The 25,257-nt window shown below is 38.6% G+C and overlaps 1 protein-coding gene across 12 annotated transcripts; it reads right to left on the reverse strand.

The window, feature by feature from the left end:
• Positions 1-1,076: 1,076 nt before the first annotated feature.
• phol (pleiohomeotic like) lies at positions 1,077-23,495 on the reverse strand. Of its 12 annotated transcripts, none has more exons than XM_073979952.1 (4): positions 11,071-23,495; positions 10,854-10,982; positions 1,622-1,731; positions 1,077-1,553 (listed from the first exon to the last, which is right to left on the reverse strand). In XM_073979952.1, the coding sequence occupies exon 1, from the start codon at positions 23,037-23,039 to the stop codon at positions 21,129-21,131; it is 1,911 nt and encodes a 636-aa protein (XP_073836053.1). In that variant the 5' UTR covers positions 23,040-23,495; the 3' UTR covers positions 1,077-1,553; positions 1,622-1,731; positions 10,854-10,982; positions 11,071-21,128. The 12 variants fall into 12 exon arrangements, with proteins under 12 accessions (XP_073836053.1, XP_073836051.1, XP_073836048.1 ...); XM_073979950.1 differs by having other exon boundaries at positions 10,836-10,982; XM_073979947.1 differs by having other exon boundaries at positions 11,047-23,495.
• Between the last annotated feature and the right edge of the window lie 1,762 nt (positions 23,496-25,257).

The following is a 25,257-nucleotide window of genomic DNA, read 5'->3' on the forward strand; positions in this document are numbered from 1 at the left end:
GATTAAATAATTTTTATTTTTTCCCTCCTTTTATTGACCACATATATTATTCGGTCAAAACGCTGGACAAATGTCGGAAAATGTCAGCAAAAGTTGAACAGTTTAAATATTTATAGTATTGTAGAAATTGCGTATTGCTGATTGTGATGTAAGTTCTAGTTGTTAGCGTGTTCAGAAATGTGGATATGGTAAGATAGGGATCGCTACGCCGAAATAGGACAACATGCAGGGTTGTTTTTTTGGGAGTAGGAAGTTTTCGGAGTGTAGACAGTAGTGTTGGTAAGCGTGAATTTAGGGAGTAAGGTTGGTGTAAATGCGCTATAAATAAGAAAAATGAACGCACATGTAAACGGTTCTACTTTAACATATAAATAATATGAAATTTGAGGAAAATTGGGAAATAGAATAATACAGTAGTCAGTATCTCAGGCAAAGTGCGGGGAAGGCGATGTTGCCATTAGATTGATAGTAAATGTTCCTTGATGGGAGAACCAAACCTCCGTTTTTATTTTTTGTTGATTTGGGTTTGTGAAAATTAAGAACAATTTTATTGTGGAAATAGCAAGCCTAATTGTATTGCTTTTTGAAGAACAAAGTTGCAAAGTGAAAATCCTTCTTTGGGTCATTTTCATTTGTAATAATATACAACATTTTGATTCCTTTGGTTCCTCCATTGCCGGACAGATTATTCTGTTTACGCAAGTCGGTCGGTTTACTTTTTACCGTTGTCTAGCAAAAGAGAATAGAAACTTCTAACTCTCTGAGAAAGTTCTGGCCGGACAATTCTTGCTGGGAAAGTAACCAGACAAACCTGTTGTCATCTGGTAGGGTATTCACAATAGAGTGATGTCAATTCCGAATGAATAGATGGAAATTGACAGATAAGAAGAACAGCCAGCAAAGAAAATTGAAAAATTATGAAGAAAAATGGTGTTTCATGGAAAATTAGCGTCTGGCGGGAGTTGCTAAATTGAGGGCTATATAAGGAGGTGAACAAAGGAAAACCCAAAATCATAGTTCAGACGTTACCCGAGTGAATATTACGCCCAGACGGCAGTGAATCAAAGATATAAACGTTTAGTTCGTTACTTTTATTTTAAAATATTGTGAGTAGAATTAGTGGTGATGTCACAAATAAATGTGTAAGTGGTGATGTTTGTGTGTTTTAACAGAGATTTTCCGGTGGTTTACCAGTCGTCCAAGAAGACAGCGGAGGCTGGCGCTTTTTGTTCAACACAACGGCAGAAACAAACCTCTTTCCTGGTGGCAGGGTGGAAGGAAGTAATTCATTGGTGCCGGGTAATAATCCAGTAAGAGCGTGGAAACGTTTTAGTTGTGAGACGGGTGCCTGGAGAAGACCTAAGCGTTAAGTCCGTCACTGTGCATCATTATTCGGCTGGACTGGGTCGGTCGTGACTTGTATCCTGGTGCATTTATCGTGTCCTATCCACCGCTGCTGTTGCAAATTAAGACAAGCCAATCACGTAAAGAGTCCAGTGGCATTTGATGATAATTTTGGCGTAGAAGAGTTCGCCTTTCAAAACGTCTTTGAGCTGTAAAGAAAGAAAATTAAACCAATCAATTTGTGGTAACGTCATATACCAGGTAAAAGGTGTCTTACCGTTGTGTTGTTTTTTTGTATATCCAATTTTTGTCTGCATCATTTCGTGTGTGATTTTGGTAACGTCTTGAAGAGAAATCAACCAGAGACCAGCTACAGTATCTGCGGTTCTGAAAGGAAGATAATAGAGAGAATTTTTCCGTTAATATAAAAATCATATAATCAACACTTTTGAGATATAAAATCTAAAAGAAATCATTTTTGAAAATAACTAAATTTGCGTAGTTTTAAGTAAATAAGCATTTGTAAGGGAAAAATACCAGGAGTAGTTTAACAAAAGGCTGAGTGTGTTGCAAGAGGATTATTTCGTGTCCTTGTCGAGTTGTTTTTCGTGCCGATAGGTTTTGGCGGCAAAATACCCAGTTAAGAGAGCTCTTTTAGGTGGTAGAGTAAAGATCTAAAGGCGCGATTTTTGCGCGCGGAAAGACAAGGTAAAGGTTTAATGCTTTTCTTCCACAGAGGATTGAAGCCATTTTTATTTGAGTAGAGAAATCCAGGTATTATTCTTATCTATTATTCTATTTCATATTTTTGTTTGTTATTTTTACGCGATCTTTTAAGAGGAAATTATTAGAAATTTTAAATGTTTAATAGATTTAATTATTTGCCCAATAAATCAATATGTGTTAGTATTTAAATTTTAAATAATAATGTGTTGCTAATTTTGTGTCATTTGGGGGATGTTGGCGTGAAGTAAGAGTGTGATTGGAGAAGTGTGGTTTGTGGGGGTCCAAAGGAAAGCAAGGTAAGGACATGCTGGACCCAGGTAGGGTGGGCTAGTGCGGGATCAGTCCAGCAAGATCCCGGCGTGAAGTTTCCCTTTGTATGGTTTTAAGACGAAGTAAAAGGTAATAGAATGTACCCCCTCTTTCGACGTTAGTGTGCTGGGTTCGGTTGGCGGGTTGAGTTCCCTAGCCCTGAGGAGTCCTCGTAGTCGGTCAATTGGCCTAATCGAACGCCGAGGTAACGCACACATAACAGAGATGGCGCCCAAACGAAAAGAAAGTTTAATTTACCTAGTACCACTAGACAAAATGGCGATTTATAAATGGCCTTTGTAAACAGTGATGTTAGGGAAGTGATTCTGTGCAATAACACCAACGCACATAGCCATAGAATGCTAGTAGATTTGAAATATACAAAAGAAAGTAGTTTTGTGTTTGATTATCAGTGGTATAGGATTGCATCTGAACTTAGAAAGATGGTTACGAAGTGCAATATTATACCTAAGGAATTTAAATAATTACTTTCTCCATTTCCAAGTATGGTTAAATCAATAACTCGTAATTCCGACTTGGAATATAACGAATTTGTATTGAGATGCCTATGTTTTTTTTCTCAATGTAATTTTAGAAATAGCCTAAAAACGATTTTAGACATATGCAAATATAAATTTCCAGTTAAAATCAATAGCGGTTTCAGATGATTAGAGTCTGCAAAAATCAGAGTATTGAATAATATGCCATGAGCTTTTAATCAATATAAAATGATAAACATGTCATGGTCACTGAAGTTAGTATATACAAATCGTTAATTTGCGAGAACAAAACGTTTCGGGAAACTTCCATGCGTCTCATTAGAGAGCACTATTTAGAAATAATTATAAAATACCACACACACACACTGCTTCTGAAAAAAGGCAATATCCCCCACAAAATTATGTTGTAATCGTCGTATTTAAAAATAAAATTGTGTTAATATTTGTCATTAGTAAATGTGTAGAATAATGTTTATACATATTGAACTGTGCAAGTAAAACAGAGCAATATACTTTTCTAAATAAATTACGAACTATTTTGGGAGATTCGTCTGGTAACAAAATAGGCTATTGTTCACATAGGTCATGAGTTACAATACCCGCAGTAGTAAAAAGAATAAGAGAGGTAGACCCGAATCCTTTGACTTAAATAGATCGACTTACTATCCTAGTTTTCAAAAACAAAGAAGAATGACCGAAAATAATAATATGAATGCGTTCCAATTTATCGATCTGGCTGATTCAATAATGAGGCGAGATCAGAACACTGGGCAGGTATCCGCAACAGGGGTTAATCAAAGTAATAACGAACCAACAGGTTCAATAACATCCGATTTGCATGGACTGGTTCAAGATGAAGCCGCCTCTGTCCAAAAGTCTTTAGAAGATAAAGTTAAGAAAATGGTCGAAACTGAAATATCTGATGTTAAAAAAATGATCGAGTCGTTGGCAAAGGGAATGAAAGAACTCTCCACTGTAGTACATGCCTCAACGGCAGCGCAACAGTCCAAAAATAATACTTCAAATAGTAATTCCAACAATGTTGTTAATGATATATCCGCTAACAACGATAATTTGATGCGAAGTGTAAACACACAGCCATATAGACAAACTCCTAGTGCCGATCAAACACCACCATATAGCCATTTAAATTTCCCAATGCCAACTGTCAATTATGAACCATTAAAAATACGCGTTGATAAGTTAGGTTTAAATTTCAGCGGTGACCCAAGGGAACTGAGAGTCAACGATTTCATCAAAAGATTGGAGATAATGCGAGCCCAGTATAATATTCCGTGGGCTGAGGTTTTGAGAGATTTCTCTTTCCTAGTTTCAGGTCCGGCGAGAGAATGGTATTGGCTGCATAGACAAAATTCAATATATAATGATTGGGAAGGGTTAAAGGAAGCCCTCCTAAGCCAGTATCAGTCCCCTCAGTCTAAGTTCGATATACTTAGGGATTTGTTGGAACGAAAACAGCGGCATAATGAGAGTGTTAATGCCTATTTTCTTGAGATGGGGATCTTGCGCTCTAGATTGTTACAACCGATTTATGATCATGAGATGGTAAAGATCTTGAGAGGGAATATTCGTGAAGACATCAAAAGGCATGTGTATCAAATGTCGATTTCGACAGTTGAGCAATTGCGAATTGAATGTATAGAAGCGGAGCGTAACTTCCCCAGGCGCGAAAATAGGCCAATGCCCGTTCCACAAAGGCCCATAAGGCAAGTAAATGAGATCTACGAGGAAGTGTATGAAGATCCTACTGAGGTACCAGAGGCAGATGTTGAAGAAAATGTGTCGGCTATACGACTGACAAACCAACCAAGAACTCCCATAATATGTTGGAATTGTCGTGAAAGTGGCCATGTGTTCATGGATTGTCCGGCAGAATTCAGAAAACTTTTCTGCTATAGGTGTGGCAAAGCAGACACCGTCACTCCAAAATGTCCTGTGTGTCAACAGGGAAACTTGAGAAGGGGTGTGGAGAAGACAGGGGAGACACACCCTGCAGCAAACCCTGTGAACCAGCAGAAATAGAACCCAAAATAGTACAAATTAGAAGTAGAAAGAAAAATAATATAGTTAAGGATAGTGTTAAGATAAATATTGAAAATTTTACCGCAGCCCAGAGGCATCAAGTTCCACTCGAACAAAGGCAATTAAATTACGAAAGGGTGAGAGAGAAAATCTTCAACTCAGAGATAAACGTAGTACCCAAGAAAATTGCCAAATTAAGGGAAAAGTCTAAGTTATGGCGACAACAGAAAAGACATTTGATAGATTCGATTTCGAAGGCAACTAAATGTACCACTGATCCGAGAGTTTTTGCTGAAGTCCTCATTCAAGGAAAAGTCATATATGGCCTCCTAGACACCGGTGCATCAGTGAGTATATTGGGTGCAAATTGTCGAGAACTTGTCGAGGAGTTAGATATTCCAGTGATCTCCATGTCTAATAAGGTCACAACCGCTGGGGGTACGCAATACTTTATCGTGGGAAAAATAAAAACAATGATAAAGTATCAGAACCAGGAAAAAGAAATAATTTTGTTTTTATGTCCCCAATTGGAACAGGAACTTTATCTGGGTGTAGACTTTTGGAAACTATTCCAACTGGCCCCAGATGTTCTTGGGGTGGCTGAAATAAATGTGGAACAAGTTATTAACGACTTGGCCGATTCGAGTTCTGAGTATAAACTTAACCCACATACGTTATCCCCAGATGAAGAGAAACGGCTGAAGAAAGTTGTGGATAAATTTATGACCTTCGAAAAGCATGGCTTAGGTTGCACCAGCGTGGAAAAACATTCCATTAAACTTGTAGAGGGTGCTGTGCCGGTAAAAGACCGCCATTACCCGATGTCTCCAGCGGTTCAAGACATCACGTATCAGGAAGTTGACCATATGTTAGCCCTTAAGGTGATTGAAGAGAGTGAGAGCCCGTGGAGCAATCGGACAACGATAGTGAGGAAGCCCGGGAAAAACCGCTTCTGTTTGGATGCCCGAAAGTTAAATAAGCTCACGGTAAAGGACGCGTACCCGCTGCAAAACATCGAGGGAATACTAAGTCGAATAGACGAAACATATTATATAAGCAGCGTGGATCTTAAATACGCGTTCTGGCAGATCGAGATGGACGAAGATAGCAAGTCGTATACCGCTTTTACGGTCCCGGGTCGTCCATTGTACCAATTCCGCGTGATGCCGTTTGGATTGTGCAATGCTGCACAGAGATTATGCCGACTGATGGACAAAGTCATTCCCCAACGACTGAAGGAGAATGTCTTTGTGTACCTGGACGACTTGCTGATCATTTCAAGCGACTTCGACGAGCATCTTCGTCTATTGACTGAGGTGGCCGAATGCCTTAAACGAGCAAATTTAACTATCGGGTTGACAAAATCGAAGTTCTGTTTCCAACAGCTAAAGTATTTAGGGTTTATCATTGGTGGCGGTGTATTGCGGACAGACCCCGACAAGGTCGAAGCAATTAAGAAAATCAGAGTCCCTAAAAATGCCAGAGAAGTCCGGAGTTTTCTTGGTACTGTGGGATGGTACCGAAGATTCATTAAGGACTTCGCGTCTCTTTCGGCTCCCCTCACCGATACCCTCAAGAAATCGCCTAAGTTTCAAATCTCGGAAAAGGCAAAAGAGGCTTTTGAAGACCTGAAGAAGGCCTTGACCTCCGCCCCAGTTCTACGTCACGCTGATTTCTCCAAACCTTTCTTCATCCAATGCGACGCGTCGGAATATGGCATCGGTGCTGTTCTGTTTCAGCTGAATAGCGAAGGACATGAACACCCGATTGCTTTCTACTCCAAGAAATTAAACAAGTGTCAGAGAAATTACAGCGTGACGGAGAAGGAGTGTCTGGCTGCGGTGATGGCAATCCAAAGGTTCCGCCCCTATGTGGAGCTCATGGAGTTTACGGTGATCACTGATCACGCGAGTTTGCAATGGCTGATGAACCTAAAGGATCTTAGTGGTCGTTTAGCTCGGTGGTCATTGCAACTCCAGGGATTTAACTTCAAGATTGAGCACCGCAAAGGGAAGGACAACGTGGTTGCCGACATGCTGTCCCGCTTGCCCACGGTGGAAGAAATAGATGTGGACCAGGTCTTAGAATTTGAGACAACTGAGTTCGAAAGCGAGGCCTATAAAGAGCTTCGAGATACAGTGGCGAAGAATGGAGAAAATCTTCCGGACCTGAAAATAGTGGACAACATGGTGTTTAAGAAGAGTCACACGCCCTATGATCCGGATACCCAAGAGTTCCAGTGGAAATTATGGGTTCCCGAATCATTAACCCATGTTTTGATTGAGCAAGCCCACGATAAGACCACGTCAGCTCATGGGGGAATATCGAAAACCCTATACCGCCTAAGGGAAAAATATTACTGGCCACAGATGGCAACACAGGTCCGAAAATATGTCTCCAATTGTACCGTATGTAAAGAGACCAAGCCCACCAATGAGAGGACACAACCCCTAATAGGAAATGAAGTCGTGACTCTACTTCCATTTCAGAAACTCTACATTGACTTCTTGGGAAAGTATCCGCGCTCGAAAAGTGGCAACGCGTTCATTTTTATAGTTGTTGACCACTTCAGCAAATTTACTTTCCTGAAAGCAATGCGAGAGGCCACTGCGTCAAATGTGGTAAAATTCATGGTTGAGGATATTTTCCGAAAGTTTGGTGTACCCGAGACGATACATTCTGACAACGGGGCACAATTCATATCAAAGACCTTCAAAGATATGATTGAAACGTATGGGATAAATCATATCCAAACTGCTCCATATGCCCCGCAGTCGAATGCATCCGAACGGGTCAACCAGTCATTGTTGTCAGCCATAAGGGCCTATCTGGAGAATGACCACAGGGACTGGGACCTCTACCTCACAGACATTGAGTGCGCCTTGCGAACTTCGATCCATAGTGCAACTGGTGTTACTCCATTTTTCGCCTTATTTGGTCACACCATGTATACCCATGGGGCGGACTATAAGTTAGCCAGAAAGTTGCTTTCCATGACGGACCACGATATTAGGCATGCGGAGCGAAACGACCGAATGGAACTGATTCGTAACAAAATCAGGCAAAATATGCACCAGGCATATGAACAAAGCGCTAAAAGGTATAACGCAAGGGCACGCATGATTACTTTCTCTCCCGGGCAAGAGGTATACAAAAGAAATTATCCCCTCAGTGACTTTGGGAAAAATTATAATGCCAAATTTGCTCGCAAGTTTACCAAGTGCCGTATAGTAAAACCCATAGGAAATAATATGTACTCTCTTGAAGATTTAAATGGGAAGCCTATGGGGGTATGTCACGCAAAAGACCTTAAAAGATGAAAGTTGTACGTATGGTGCCTAGAGTTCTGTGGGAATTTGGAATGGAGTCTAGTTTGAGCAAGATATCTATAGAGAAATAATTTGGAAAATGTGCATCCATTATAGCCTTAATACTGCCGGCCAATTGAAATATTCATAATGAGCAGCACCCCTACTCTATGCACATCAATATTCGGAAGATTTCCTTTGGTAAAGGGCTATTTACGCCGCTACAATTTTCTTTGAAACGATTTATGTATGTTGTATATCGAGTAGGCGATAAAATAACCATACCACCCCAAGGCATATTAAAGAAGTGCGAATTGACAATTAGATGTCGTTTTACATTAGTTGAGGCCAAATCATGTTGGCAAGAACACCCATGATGCAATGAAATAACATTTCAAGTCAACAAAATTATTTCACTACAACTCCTTTATTTGAGTTACGCCAATAAGATTTCATAGTTTGTTACTTTTGTGCATATCTCGCTACAAAAACTTTTGTTATCAGGAGAAGAGTAAGGCCTCAGGGTGCTTACTGGGTAACCGTACTAAATGAAACTTGAGTATACTCATATAAGTATAATAATTCTGAATTGTTTCATAAAAAGCTTTGTTTCACCTAAATTGTGTAGTGGGAAAAACCCGATGTCATTCCTAAATGCTTTATTATTAAGGCCTTATGTAGAAGGGTTTTAAATGTGAATAAGTTGTCCGGAGAAAATGTTTAGCGCACCCTTATTATTCATCATCTTCGCGGACAAATTATTTTTATAAAACAATGTTGGTATGGTGAATTGGTCAGTTGTTTTAATTCATTAATCATATTTTTACACCATGGGATGAATTATCACCTAAAATATGTTTGAATCTTTCTTTCTTTGTAACATACATTTATGTTGAAATGATTTCATTGAGCCGAGAGTATCATAAGGGTGCATAATTTTCTGGGTAATAGTTTTAGACTTGGATTTGTTCTGAACAACAGAGAAAATCTAACACCAAAATTAAGACATGTCCCAACCCGTCATGATAACAATAAACAAATGCAATTCGATAACTTCTTTAACTCATTTATTAAAGCCTACTGTTAACCATTACACTGCAGTTACCCAGGCAAGTCAATCGGTGCCTATTGAGTACATGTATTATACTCGAAAATGTCGTAAAAGTGTTCGACTGGCATATAATACACTAAATTGCATTATAGGTCAGATTTAAAACTCAATTCACAACATATCTTATCTTTTTTACTTCGTTTAAAAAAAAAAATGTTTTCAATCATGAACAGAATGCATCGGGGATTGCCGTCTTTTCAATATGGTATAATTCCAGAGGGGAAATCCTTTGTCTACGTATATGTTCATGAAAAAACATCAAAATTATTTCTTTATTTACCACTAATATATTGCAGCTACCAAGATATATTACTTTTAGTTCATAACCCTTGTGAAAATATGCATTAAATCTTTGCATTCTTAAAAGACACCAAAATTGACATGGATTAAAGGTGGTCTCGGCAACGCTTTTTATTTTCGACATATCACTGGCAGCCAGTTCAAAATTTTGCTGGCATGGAAAACTAATGCCAGTGGAGTCAACAATTCAAAAATGTTTAATGGTGGTATTGAAATATTGTTTATGTATTGAATTTTACGAATTGTCACTGACTTGTGTATACGCTGGGTAAAAATATTTAATGGGACAATGATTTGTCATAGACAACAAAACAACTAAGGCATATTAAAGAAGATTGAAGTGTCAAACAGCTGCCTTATAACTTTTCCGTAAATTAAATTTTCAAAATTTATTATGGTCAACTCATGAAATGTAGAACCGTTCTAAAATACGACAGTTCTAAAATCTTTACGATTGCATTTTGGTCCTAACGGTCTATTGTAGAACACTTCCCAAATATTTCTACGTTTTTCCAAGAATATTCCTCTTTACTACCAGTTTATTCAATATTTTTCTTTGAAAGTTTAATTTAAACAACAACGTTTTTGTTTTGCCTAAAGTTGTGTTGTTCCCCGTAGGGCTTCTTGGTCACGGCATTACCACAGCAAAAAACAAAACGTTTTTTTTTGGTAAAATTGTTAGTTGTAAGGTATGCATGCAACTACCTTATATAAATATGCCGTGAGAACAACCATAACATTAAGCTCAAAACATATATTTACCACTCAAAAAAAAAAAACACTAGCCGATTTCAAATCAATGTTTTCTTTAATTCATTTATTGAAAACTGGGTCTTTTGAACCATTCGAATCACTAATGTATTGAGAATACAGTATTTGATCGGTCTTGCCTGTCACTGTTTTCCATAATCACAATTATGTAGGACAAAATAAGAATATTTTGCACCTTTCTTTGATATTATGGAATATTTAACATGGACAATTAATCCATGAATGCGAATTAAATATTACATCATTTACACGATTTTGAATTCCCCGGCATGGATATCAATTAATGTGTCCATAAAGGCGTAGAAAACCTTTATGGTACAATTCCCATTTGTTTAGGTTTTCATGAACAGCATAGAAAAATGAAAACACACAAAACACACACACACATTACTAACTGACACCACGGCTACTACGATGGTGTACCTGTCCACGATGACGTACATAATTTGCAGGCAAAATGCCAGTTGTTTTCATTCTGACTCCATAAACATTCTTGAGTTAGCAGCAGGACTTCATAAGCATTCACACCCGGCAACCACCATCAATCACTGGTAACAATTCCAACACCACCTAGTTAGGAAGAAAAAGGTGTTAAATAGATGGCAAAACAAATGAACAACATCAACAAACATACCCTACCATTTTCCGCAATACATACCGAATGCCCGGCATGAGACAATCAGGGAGTGGGAGTTCCCCACGTGTATAGAGTTATGTGGCCATGCACATCAACTTCGTCTCGTTTTCCTTGCCGAATTTGAAGTTTTGTTGCAGGCCAGGTGTCAGCAGCGAACAGCAACAACAAAATTTGGCCGGCCTCATACGGCGTTAACGAGGGTGGAGATTTGTAGGCAGCCGAAAGATTAAATAATTTTTATTTTTTCCCTCCTTTTATTGACCACATATATTATTCGGTCAAAACGCTGGACAAATGTCGGAAAATGTCAGCAAAAGTTGAACAGTTTAAATATTTATAGTATTGTAGAAATTGCGTATTGCTGATTGTGATGTAAGTTCTAGTTGTTAGCGTGTTCAGAAATGTGGATATGGTAAGATAGGGATCGCTACGCCGAAATAGGACAACATGCAGGGTTGTTTTTTTGGGAGTAGGAAGTTTTCGGAGTGTAGACAGTAGTGTTGGTAAGCGTGAATTTAGGGAGTAAGGTTGGTGTAAATGCGCTATAAATAAGAAAAATGAACGCACATGTAAACGGTTCTACTTTAACATATAAATAATATGAAATTTGAGGAAAATTGGGAAATAGAATAATACAGTAGTCAGTATCTCAGGCAAAGTGCGGGGAAGGCGATGTTGCCATTAGATTGATAGTAAATGTTCCTTGATGGGAGAACCAAACCTCCGTTTTTATTTTTTGTTGATTTGGGTTTGTGAAAATTAAGAACAATTTTATTGTGGAAATAGCAAGCCTAATTGTATTGCTTTTTGAAGAACAAAGTTGCAAAGTGAAAATCCTTCTTTGGGTCATTTTCATTTGTAATAATATACAACATTTTGATTCCTTTGGTTCCTCCATTGCCGGACAGATTATTCTGTTTACGCAAGTCGGTCGGTTTACTTTTTACCGTTGTCTAGCAAAAGAGAATAGAAACTTCTAACTCTCTGAGAAAGTTCTGGCCGGACAATTCTTGCTGGGAAAGTAACCAGACAAACCTGTTGTCATCTGGTAGGGTATTCACAATAGAGTGATGTCAATTCCGAATGAATAGATGGAAATTGACAGATAAGAAGAACAGCCAGCAAAGAAAATTGAAAAATTATGAAGAAAAATGGTGTTTCATGGAAAATTAGCGTCTGGCGGGAGTTGCTAAATTGAGGGCTATATAAGGAGGTGAACAAAGGAAAACCCAAAATCATAGTTCAGACGTTACCCGAGTGAATATTACGCCCAGACGGCAGTGAATCAAAGATATAAACGTTTAGTTCGTTACTTTTATTTTAAAATATTGTGAGTAGAATTAGTGGTGATGTCACAAATAAATGTGTAAGTGGTGATGTTTGTGTGTTTTAACAGAGATTTTCCGGTGGTTTACCAGTCGTCCAAGAAGACAGCGGAGGCTGGCGCTTTTTGTTCAACACAACGGCAGAAACAAACCTCTTTCCTGGTGGCAGGGTGGAAGGAAGTAATTCATTGGTGCCGGGTAATAATCCAGTAAGAGCGTGGAAACGTTTTAGTTGTGAGACGGGTGCCTGGAGAAGACCTAAGCGTTAAGTCCGTCACTGTGCATCATTATTCGGCTGGACTGGGTCGGTCGTGACTTGTATCCTGGTGCATTTATCGTGTCCTATCCACCGCTGCTGTTGCAAATTAAGACAAGCCAATCACGTAAAGAGTCCAGTGGCATTTGATGATAATTTTGGCGTAGAAGAGTTCGCCTTTCAAAACGTCTTTGAGCTGTAAAGAAAGAAAATTAAACCAATCAATTTGTGGTAACGTCATATACCAGGTAAAAGGTGTCTTACCGTTGTGTTGTTTTTTTGTATATCCAATTTTTGTCTGCATCATTTCGTGTGTGATTTTGGTAACGTCTTGAAGAGAAATCAACCAGAGACCAGCTACAGTATCTGCGGTTCTGAAAGGAAGATAATAGAGAGAATTTTTCCGTTAATATAAAAATCATATAATCAACACTTTTGAGATATAAAATCTAAAAGAAATCATTTTTGAAAATAACTAAATTTGCGTAGTTTTAAGTAAATAAGCATTTGTAAGGGAAAAATACCAGGAGTAGTTTAACAAAAGGCTGAGTGTGTTGCAAGAGGATTATTTCGTGTCCTTGTCGAGTTGTTTTTCGTGCCGATAGGTTTTGGCGGCAAAATACCCAGTTAAGAGAGCTCTTTTAGGTGGTAGAGTAAAGATCTAAAGGCGCGATTTTTGCGCGCGGAAAGACAAGGTAAAGGTTTAATGCTTTTCTTCCACAGAGGATTGAAGCCATTTTTATTTGAGTAGAGAAATCCAGGTATTATTCTTATCTATTATTCTATTTCATATTTTTGTTTGTTATTTTTACGCGATCTTTTAAGAGGAAATTATTAGAAATTTTAAATGTTTAATAGATTTAATTATTTGCCCAATAAATCAATATGTGTTAGTATTTAAATTTTAAATAATAATGTGTTGCTAATTTTGTGTCATTTGGGGGATGTTGGCGTGAAGTAAGAGTGTGATTGGAGAAGTGTGGTTTGTGGGGGTCCAAAGGAAAGCAAGGTAAGGACATGCTGGACCCAGGTAGGGTGGGCTAGTGCGGGATCAGTCCAGCAAGATCCCGGCGTGAAGTTTCCCTTTGTATGGTTTTAAGACGAAGTAAAAGGTAATAGAATGTACCCCCTCTTTCGACGTTAGTGTGCTGGGTTCGGTTGGCGGGTTGAGTTCCCTAGCCCTGAGGAGTCCTCGTAGTCGGTCAATTGGCCTAATCGAACGCCGAGGTAACGCACACATAACAGCCTACAATAATCATAATTTAAAATTTCAGGATTCCAGCTATATCCGTTCACTCAAATCCAAAGTGTACCAAACTTAGTACCATTTAGTACTTCTCCTACCCATAAGTACAAATTTCTAAAACTTCCTCAATCCTGTAGTCGAACAGTAATCTAAGTCCCAATTTACATTGGGCGAGTTTACTTGCGGCAATTGTCATTTTGTAGGAGAGAGAGGTGAGGCATATGGTAACCCTTTGCCTCTCAGTACCCTCTCTCACCTACAAACTGACAATTGCCGCAAGTAAACTCGCCTAATGTAAATTCGGACTTAATACCAAATTTCAAGTTTCCAGCTCTATTCATTCACTCAAATACAAATTGTACCAAATTTAGTACCTCTCGTACACATAAATACGAACTTCCATATTTAAAACCCCTTTACACAAAAAAAAACAATTGTACCAAATTCTGTAACATTTAGTACTTTTCATAGTATGTATTTACAAAGTCATCTATCTGCATATGCTAACCCCACACACAAACAGTGACTTTACACCCGATACCAAATTTAGAACGATTTAGTACTTTTCGTATATGTATGGTATGCACGTACTTCTTAACTACCTTTATCCTACACTCCAACTGCAATCTCAATTCCAATTTTATGGATTCCAGTTCTATTTCTCAAATCCAAATTGTACCAAATTTAGTACCATTTAGTACTTTTCGTACACTCATAGTTTCCAAAAACCCTTTGGTACATCTTTTTTACTTCTCATCAGTGACCCTCAGTCCAAATTTTAGGAATCAAGCTCTATCCGTTCACCCAAATCCAAATTGTACTAAATTTAGTAGCATTATTACTGTTCGTGCAGTGATCCTAATTTCAAATTTCAGGATTCCAACTATTAAAAACAAATTTCCAAAACTACCTCAATCGTACACTTCAACAATAATCACAATTCCAAGCGTCCAATTCCCCATTGTACCAAATTTAGTACTTTTCGTACACATAAGTACGAATTTCCGAAACTTCAATCTTACACTCCAACAGTAATCTCAATTCCAAATTTCGGGATTCCAGCTCTATCCGTTCACCCAAATTCCCATTGTACCAAATTTAGTAACATTTAGAACTTTTCGTTCCCATAAGTACGAATTTCCAAAACTTCCTCAATCCTACACTCCAACAGAAATCTCAGGATTCCAGCTCTATCCGTTTACCTAAATCTCTATTGTACCATTTCGTACTTTTTGTACTGTAAGTACGAATTTCAAAACTACTTTAGTCCTAGTAATATCGATTCCAAATTTAAGTATTCCAGCTCTATCCGTTTTCCCAAATCCAAATTGTACTAAATTTAGTACCATTTAGTACTTTTCGTACACTCATAGTTTATAAAAACCCTTTCCTCACCCTCAGTCCAAATTTGAGGAATCAAGCTTTATCCGTTCACCCAAACCCAAATTTTACTAAATTCAGTACCATTTAGTACTGTTCGTACACATAAGTACGAATTTCGAAACCTACCTCAATCATCCACTCCAACAGTAATCTTAATTCCAAATTTCAGGATTCCAGCTCAATTCGTCTTCCAAATCCAAATTGTACCAAATTTAGTACCATTTTGTACTCTTTGTTCCCATAAGCACGAATTTCCAAAAATAACATTCATTCATTCCTATTCTCCAACAGTAATTGTAATATCAAATTTCAGGATTCCAGCTCTATATGTTAACCCAAATCTCAACTGTACCAAATATAGTAAAATTTAGTACGTTTCGTACACATAAACGAATTTTCAAAACCACCTCAATTGTACTCTCCAACAGTAATCTTAATTCCAAATTTCAGAATTCCAACCCCCCCAAATTTAGTACTTTTACCAACCATAAGTACGAATTTCCAAATTTATCTCAATCTTACACTCCAACAGTAATCTTAATTTCAAATTTAGTACCATTTAATACTTTTCATACACATAAGTACGAATTTCCGAAACTTCCCCAATCCTACACTCCAACTGTAATCTCAATTCCAAATTTCAGGTTTCCAGCTCGATCCGTTCAACCAAACCCCTATTGTACCAAATTTAGTACCACTCAGTACCTTTTGTACCCACAAGTACGAATTTAGTACATTTCGTTGCCATAAGTACGAATTTCCAAAAGTATCCCAATCCCACACTCAAATAGTAATCTTAATTCCAAATTTCACTAGTCCAACTCTATCCGATCACTTAAATTCATATTGTACCGAATTTGGTACCGTTTAGTACTTTTCGTACCCAAAAGTACGAATTTCCAAAATACCTCTATCCTGCACTCCGACAGTAATCCTAATTCTAAATTTCAGGATTCCAGCTCCATCGGTTCCCCCAAATCTAAATTGTACCTTATTTGGTACTATTTAGTACCTTTCGTACCCATATGTACGAATTTCGAAAACTACCTCCATATCTCAGCCTACACTCCAACAGTAATAGTAATTCCAAATTTCAGAATTCCATCTTTATCGGTTCGCCCAAATTGTACCATTTAGTACTATTCGTACACATGAGTACACATTTTCAAAACCACCTCCTTATATCAACTCATCTTCTAAACCTTGATTTTCATTCCAAATTTCAAGATTTTAGCTCTATCCGTTCACGCAATACCAAATGGTACTAAATTAAGTAACTTTTAGTACTTTTCGTACACTTATAGTTCGAATTTCCAAAAACCCTTTGGTACACCTTTCCAACTCTCCATCAGTGAACCTCATTCCAAAGTTCAGAATTCTAGCTCTACGCGTTTGCTTAATACTAAGGGTGCCATATTTAGTACCTTTTAGTACTTTTCGTGCCGTTCTAGTTTGAATTTCCAAAAATCCAGCCTTCTGACACCTTGGGACCAAGAGTGACACTCCCTCAAAATTTCAAGTTTCTAGCTCCAGCCGTTTAGCCTGGGCGTTGATTATGAATCAGTCAGTCAGTGAATCAGTGAGTTATCATTACTGAACTCTTATAAGTATAGATTGTAAAAAACACCAATTTTCCATACAAACTTACGGTAGTGGATTTTGCCACTGTCCGTTTAAACGGACAGCTAACTTTGCAGTGTAATACAGAATAATTCTTGTTTTGTATTCACAATTTATGTTTTTTGAATAATACTTTCACATCTTTTCTAACTAATCTCTGCGTTGTATAAGTGTAACTTGTTTGCTTATGTGTTTTTTTACCATTGTAAGAAAATCACAAAATCACTTCACGAAAAGGGTTATTTTTGTGACCGAACCGCGAAAAATACGCAGGTCAAATGTCAATTTATGAACGAAAGGACAGACATATGAGCAAAAAATTAGAAAATACAAAAAACCCGGCAATAAAACACGTATGTATGTATATGTATAACTGTTTTTTACCCGCATTTTTTTGTGCACATTTTTTGCTGGCGTTTAAACGACCAGTGGCTTTAAGTGGGTTAGGTTAGGTTAAAGGACGCGCAGCTGTCGTTTTGGACATCCACTCCACTCGGAGACCTTATGGTCCATGGTGTTCATCCTATAGTAAGGGTAGGAGAAAAGAAATAATAGCATAGGAGGTATCGAGTTTAGAAGTAAGAAAAAGGAATAATTAAGTAAATTAGAAGATAGTTGAGAATGATTAAGTAAGTGCTACTGATTGAGAAATTATTTGTAAAGAGAGAGCGAGTAAGGAGGTTTTGCCGTATTAAGATGCTGTAGTTTGTTCATGTTGAAGCCACTTCAGACCCTTGGAGAGAAGAAGCAGTGTTGTCGGCTCGGCTTGGCAGAATGTTGTCAGAGATGATAACGTATGTTCACCCATTGTTTGAATTCTCCTGGTCCTGAGCATTGGACAACGGCATAATAAGTGCTCAATCGTCTCAGTTTCTTCTTCGTCTTCGCATAATCTGCAGTAGTCCGTGGGGTCATCTCTATCCCATTTGCAGGTCATTGATCTTATCCTGCAGTGTCCCGTGATAACTCCAATCATTAGTTTTAGGTCGGGTTTTCTCATAGAGAGTAGAGAAGTGGTCTTCCGTTTGGAGAGGTTGGGCCAGATTGCCTTTGATACCTTGCAGCCAGGTTCGTTATTCCAAATATGACCAGCCTTCTCCCTGTATGCTTGTTCTAGGAGCCGCATGAAGTGACACAAGGGTGGCCTGATTGAGTTATCGATTTCGATGTCGTTTGACTCAGATCCGCGACGTGCCAGCTCATCCGCCTTTTCATTTCCCTCGATGTCGCAATGCCCCGGGACCCAGCACAAGGTAACGATTGATCGTAGGGCCTCCAAAGCTTTCCTGCAGTGCAAGACCGCAGCAGATTTGATTGAATGGGATCTAAGTGATTTTAGGGCCGCTTGACTATCCACATAGATAGTCACCGGTCCGTGTTTTTAATCAATTCTGCTGCTTTCGTGACCGCAAAGATTTCGGCTTGGAAGACGCTACAATTTTCGCTTAGCTTGTACGAGATCCGTAAGTTGAGGGTATCGCTGTAGACGCCCGCTCCTGTTCCCTTTTCCATCTTGGATCCGTCGGTATAAACCTCTATACCGGGTAGAGGTGGGGAGTTGTGGGTCCAGGCTTCTCTGTCAGGTATCCGAACTTCAATATCGTCGAAGTGTAATTGTGGTGATATATAGTCACTGATTACCTCCAATCCCACTGATAGTCCAGATTGTCGTAAGATAGCAGCATGGCCGTAGTCGAAGTTACGCCATGAACTTAACTCCTTGAACAGGACCACAAGGAACAGTATCGGTTCGAACAGACCCTAAACTGCACTTATACTATGGAGAGAACCGATTTGGGTCATTTTAGAAGTTAAACTAAATTTGGACTGGCCCGTTCAAGAGATATCGTGCATACCATTTTAGTGACATTTTTTACATATTGGGGTGTAGTACCGGAAGTTGTGGACAGGTATTGCCCATCTTCGAACTGAAACTAAGTTTGGACAAAATATGACGAAGACCAAATTTTGGACCAAATCGGTTGATCATTTCGAGAGTGATCGTGCTCTCCACGATCCTGAAAAAACGTTTACCGTCGTAATTGAAGCAGCGAATGCAAGTTGCTTCAACAAAAATCAAAGTGATTCGTGAGCAACAGCTATATCTGGTATATATATTAGGATGTGTAAAGTATGGGCCGAATAGGTCGCTCCCATCAAGAGTTATAGTGCGCACAGTTTTTCCCAACATTTTTGAACATTTGTGGGGAGGTACCTGAAGGAGTGAACCGATATGGCTTATCTTCGAACTTAGGGGTCGATTATGGATAGCAACTCAACTGTAGTTGCGTTGCCAGAAGAGAAAAAAAATCATACAATTAAAATAAGTGAAACGACAGAAATTTTTATCAAATTTATTCAATACCAGTGTTTTGAGCCTTTGGCTATTAATTTAATTGTAAAAAATTATTAATTCCAATGCGGAAGTGGAAATTTCTCTTATTAAATTTGTGGTCGGCAACGCAACTGGAATTGGGTTGCTATCCATAATCGACCCCTTAAACTTAGTTTGGACGTAATAGTACGAAGGCCACATTTTGGACCGAATCAGCAGATCCGTTCGAGAGTTATCCTACGCTCCAACCACTATACGCGGTGTCAAATGGTTTTTTCACCTTTCAGGCTATTTTCTCAGGAAGTATGGACTTGCACCTGATGAAATTTGTACCGTCGTATAGGGGATATTGAATACAAGTTGCTACAACAAAAATCAAAGCGTTCGAGAGCAGCTCCTAAACTGAACTTTTTCGAAATTGTGTGGGCGGTAACAGAAGGTGTGGACTGATGAGTCCATATTGGAACCTCATCTACGTCTGGTAGAAATTTCACGATTTGAAAAGTATGGACCAACTCGGTTACTCCCTTCAAGAGTTATCGTGCGCACAAATTTTCCGAACATTTTCGCACTTTGATGGGGGAGGTACCGGAAGGAGTGGACCGATATAACCCATCTTCGATCTTAAACTAATTTTGGACAAAATACTACGAAAGCCAAATTTTGGACCGAATCGATTTATGCGTTCGAGAGTTATCGTGCGCTCCAGCCAGACAGACAGAGGGACATGGCAAAATCAACTGAAACGGATTTCGTCCAAACATATTTGGGGTCTAAAACCATTATTTCGATTAGGCACATTTTGCCCGTGTGAATGTGTATATGCCCTCGTTAGCACAAATGCTGAGGGCATAAACACTGTTACAACAACTATAACCCTGTTAACTTACTGCAGGAGCCTTGAGTGGCTATGGGACGGACGATCCTAGACACAGCAAATTCAATTAACCCCTTCCCTACTTCCCTGTTATATGTATCTACTCTCCTCCTCTTTCCTTTCCCCCTCCTGGCACTGGTCTTCGAGCGAAGTGGCCGTCGATAAACAACGACAGCTGTACATCATATAACGTGACCTAATAATACATTTTTCATTTCTCCATCATGTAAAGGATATTAAATAAGCATTTTTTGTTAAATTTAGAAAAACACATAAGTCGAGTTTTTCACGACCCAGATTCGACACTTGGCCTATCCGACTGATAGAAATTAAATGCAAACATTGCTGATTGTTGCACTTAAAAGATTTAGCCACTATTTATCCCATCTCCGGCTGAATTATGTTGTCGACATTTATACTCGATTTTATTACAATATTTTATTTACAAATTACATTCATTTCAGTTATATCAATACATTTTTTATTATTATTATTTTTAATTCAGTGATCCGTTATAAAAATACAATTACATATTATTATTATTTTTAATTTTATTATATTATAGTTATTACATTCTAGTTAAAACATTACAAATCGCTACCACACTATGTGTTATGTAAAAATATTTGTATCCTTTACTTTTGTTTTCTTCATAATTTCCGAACTAATCTGTAAATTGTGAAGAAGGGGAAAAACACAGAAAAAAAGAAAAATGAACTGAATTTTTTTCGATATTAACTAAATTGGGGGGCAATACTTCCAAAACACATCAGATTGTTACGCATTATTGTTTAGCAGAACAAACATGCATAATTATTATATGCATATCTAAGATAAAGCATTCGGAAATCTTTGAGTGCAAAAGTTTGCGGGGTAGAGATAAAAAATAAAAATTTATTCTTATTTGTTTGTTGGATTTTCATCACTTATTTACCAAATAATTTGGGATTATTACATAAATTAAACTGCTACAAATTCCTCCTCAGACATACATACATAGAAAATAGCTATCGACCGCTGCTATTCAATTCAAGGATTTATGAATTATCTAAAATAGTACCGTATTGATCGTCTGTCCCCAAATAGACAACATTGGGATCCTCTCCCAATTCTAGGCGGCCATAGCGGGCTATTATGGGCTTGTTACTTACTGGTCGGGGCCATTTTCGTTTTGGCTTGGAATGGGTCAACATATGACTCTTCAGATTGGTGGACTGAGCAAAACATTTGTGACATCCTTCGATGGGACAGTGATAGGGCCGATCGCCAGTGTGTATGCGTACGTGTGTGCGAAGGTTGAAATCGAGGGAAAATCGCTTGCCACAACCTTCGAAGGTGCACTCGAATGGTTTTTCGCCCGTGTGCACCAGTTGGTGTCTCTTCAATTTTGAACTTTCAACGAATGACTTGCCACATTCGGCACAGACATGCCCACGCGGACCATGAGTTGCCGAATGCTTGCGCATGGCAGAATGGTTTCGAAACTCTTTGTTGCAATCACGATATGTGCAGCGGAAAACTGTGACTGTCCCTGAGGCGGTGGTAGTTGTTGAAACAATACTCGATGGCTGTGTTGTTGCAGGCGTTTGTTGCGCTGTGGATGCGACGGGTGGGGACGGTGATGTTGTCACCGCTGTTACGACATTGCTCATCGTCGCATGAGACTTCTTTTGCTGCTTATTTGTGCTGTGGGAGCTTTTCAGCTTGACTGTTGGCCCATCGCCTACAGAATTTGGCTGCTTAAAGGTAATAAGTTGTGTCAGATCTACTAGTTGAAGGTTTCTTGAGGTGCTGGAAGCGGCAAAGTTTTGCTGTTTTTCTTCTTTGGGCTGTAACAGTTCCTGCGGATGCGGTGGAGACGGCGCCACCATCGGTAGCTGATATTCTGTGTTTTGTAATGAGGTATCTTCACATTTGATGTCGTCTACAGCGGCAGCGGTTTGTACTTCTTCTTCCACTATGTCACCTGTAAAAGGATCGGGAACAATGACATATTCCGCCGGTGATAGTCCGTCGTTCACATGCATCATACTGGACTCCTCAAGGAGCATTCTATTCGACACATGTGATGTTGTAGATTCTGGCTCCCCAATAGACTTTTGATTCTCGTCTGTGGAATCTGTTGAACTTTCCCGAACTGATTGCAAATTCTGTTCTGATGACTGTTCTTCGTCGTCCACAGCTTGATCCTCCTCATCTTCATCTTCCGAGTTTAGTGCTGACCACAATGTAACATTGAATTCATCCTGTGTTATTCGAATCGGTACTTTGGTTTGTTTCCATCGTTTAGCTGTGTGTGGCTTTTTCCGCTGATTGTTCTGCATAAGCTTCTCTTTGCGTTCTCTACTGCAGAGCATGTGATTCCTTTCGGGGGCCTCTTGTTTAACAACTTTTGACAAATCGTTGCTGTCTGACTGTTCCAGTTTTACGTGAGAAGGAATCATTGTTGCTGGCATACCAAATTGTGTGGCCCCCAAGTTTAATTGGGCTGCTACATACTGGTCAAACACCTGTGGTGAATTTGTGGGCAGAATGACGCTTTCGCCAACATTAACACTCTCGGCGAAGGCTTGCAGGGCGTCTGCTGGTGATGGCTGCATTATCATTTGTGGTGGCATTGGTTCAGGAACTGCATAGTATTGTATATTATCACCTGATATGAAAAATTCGCCCGGATCGACAACGATGTTGCCCTCCTCGTCCCGATCATCGATGATTTCTTCAATGAGAAAACTTTCACCCACAGGGCCACAGGTGGTAATGGGCTCCTCCAAATCGGATGTGTACGGCTGTTCGATGATGGTCGTGGATGGAGGTAAGATGTGTGTAAAGTATAAAGGTGATGTTGTAGCACTATGTGTCACTGGGACTGCAGCAGAAGCCAGCGAGAGATTATTCACAATAGGCGCCGAGCTGCCAGAGCCCAAAGCAAAATTGTGGATATTCATTATGTGACCACTCTATAAATGTGAATTTTATTGAATTATTAGTTCTTCGCACTTAAATATTTGCAATTCAATGTTATTTTCAACACTTTACTTATGTGGGATTTTGTTTTTTTCGCTTTGTTTTTCTCCGTATTTATCTTTTGGCAGACGCGTTGATGGTTTTCGTTTTCTGTGTTGTTTGTCTACGCATTTTTTTGTTCTTTGCCACTACCACCAACCTTTCACTTCTCGCTTTTTAGCTGGCTTTTAATAAATTGGGCTTTTGTTTAAATTAACGTATTGGAAAGTTTGTTTACATTGCTAAAATGTAAATATTTTGAAAAAAGCCGGTAAATATAATATGGCGGAAAATCAATTGTCCAAAAAAATGGCTATTTATTTTTTCCTGTATCACACTAATTCACTAATGCCAAATAATGCTAATTCCTCACAAATGTACCCAATACTTACTACTCGGCTATTGTGAATGTTTGATACACTCTGGGAGAAACAGCTGTATTTTTCTTCAGTGACAGCCATTCACAATAGCTGACAAGAACAAAGAAACGAAAAAATAATACATATTGATGCCAAAGTATTCACTATTCACTGTCAATTGACAATAATTTTTGGCGCAAATTTTCACCGAACCAAAAAGCAACAAAACAAACAAACCAACAAAAAAACAAGAGGGTGTTGTTGTTTATCTACTACGATATTACAATTAATGAAAAGATTAATATGAAAATGTAATGAAAAGCTGTCCCCCAAACCCAGCAAACAACAGATCAACACCCAGAACAATACCCACAACCAACAGCAGTGGCACAGTCCTTCAGTCCTGGCACAGGACTGTCTGTCCGACCGTCCGTCTATCGAAATCAAGATACAGCTCGCAATTTTAAAGATAGAGAGTCAATATTTGGTACAGAAGTTTTTATTACTTGCAGGATGGCTGGTACCTCCCGATTTTCGGCATTTTTAAGGTTTTAGCTTCATTATCCTACCAAAATGGCTGAAATTTGGTACGTAGTCTACGTTGGTGGCATAAAAATTTCTGCCAGAGCTTTGTCGGTATCGGTCCATGTCTTCATATAGCCCCCATTGAACGGCACCTCCCGATTTTCGGTATTTTGAACGTTGTGGCCTCAATATTCCACCGAAATGGCTGAAATTTGGTATTTAGACTTCATTGGGGGTACTCAAACTTCCCCTTTAAATTTGTCGGTACAGGTCCACGCCTTCATATAGCCCCATGGAAAGGTGCCTCCCGTTTTTCCGTATTTTGAAGGTTGTGGCTTCAATATTTCACCAAAATGGCTGATATTTGGTATTTAGTCTTCAATGTGATATAAAACTGTTCGCCAGAAATTTGTCTGTACAGGTCCACGCTTTCATATTGCCCCATTTCCGACTAAAATTCTTCGGTATAGGTCCTCGTTTCAATATAGCCCCCTTAGAACAGTACCTCCCGATTTTCGTAATACTGAAGATTGGCTGAAGATTGAAGAAATGGCTGAAATTCGTTATTTAGTCTTCCAAGTGTTATAAAATATTCCAGAAGAGTATTATCAGTATATGTCCACGTCTTCCTATATCCCCATAGAAGCGTACTTCTTGATTTTCGGTATTTTTTAAGTTTTAGCCACATTATCGTATCGAAATATAGGAAATTTGGTATTTAGTCTTCTTTGAGTCTAAAAACTTTCCGTCAGAAATTTGTCGGTATAGATCGACGTTTTGAAATAGCCCCTATATTGTTTTACCGAAATTGCTGAAATTTTATTTTATTTTTTTTTATTTTAATTCTTCTTTTAAGTCTTTTTCATACACGAAAGGAAACTAATTATTCCATTTTACTTGAATACAATGGTGGAGGGTATAACAAGTTCGGCCTGGCCGAACTTAACGCCGTTGTTACTTGTTTTTATATAATGTGAATTTTTAATAAACGGCTATATATACATACATATATAAAAATTCAATAAAAACTTTAAAAGTTAGTCTGGAATTTTGTTAAAACTAAGATGGGCTGACTTCAGTATCGTCAATTGCTTTGTGTTGTTTAAACTTCGTCAAAATATTTGCTCCTTGAAAATGCAACTAAATCCATCAGAAATAAAAATGATACATGTTTGGTTTTAACCTGTGTAAAAATGGGTTTTTTGACGTCATGAAATACGTAGCTTTGCAGTTGGTAAGTACAACGGCGTTAAGAAATGTAATATTTCGCAGATTT

Source organism: Musca autumnalis, unplaced genomic scaffold, assembly GCF_047663935.1.
Source record: "Musca autumnalis isolate F117 unplaced genomic scaffold, ASM4766393v1 scaffold_4, whole genome shotgun sequence".
Lineage (NCBI taxonomy): Eukaryota > Metazoa > Arthropoda > Insecta > Diptera > Muscidae > Musca > Musca autumnalis.

Coding starts and splice junctions, on each gene's coding strand:
- phol (XM_073979942.1), bottom strand. CDS start 23,039: ATGAATATCCACAATTTTGCTTTGGGCTCTGGCAGCTCGGCGCCTATT.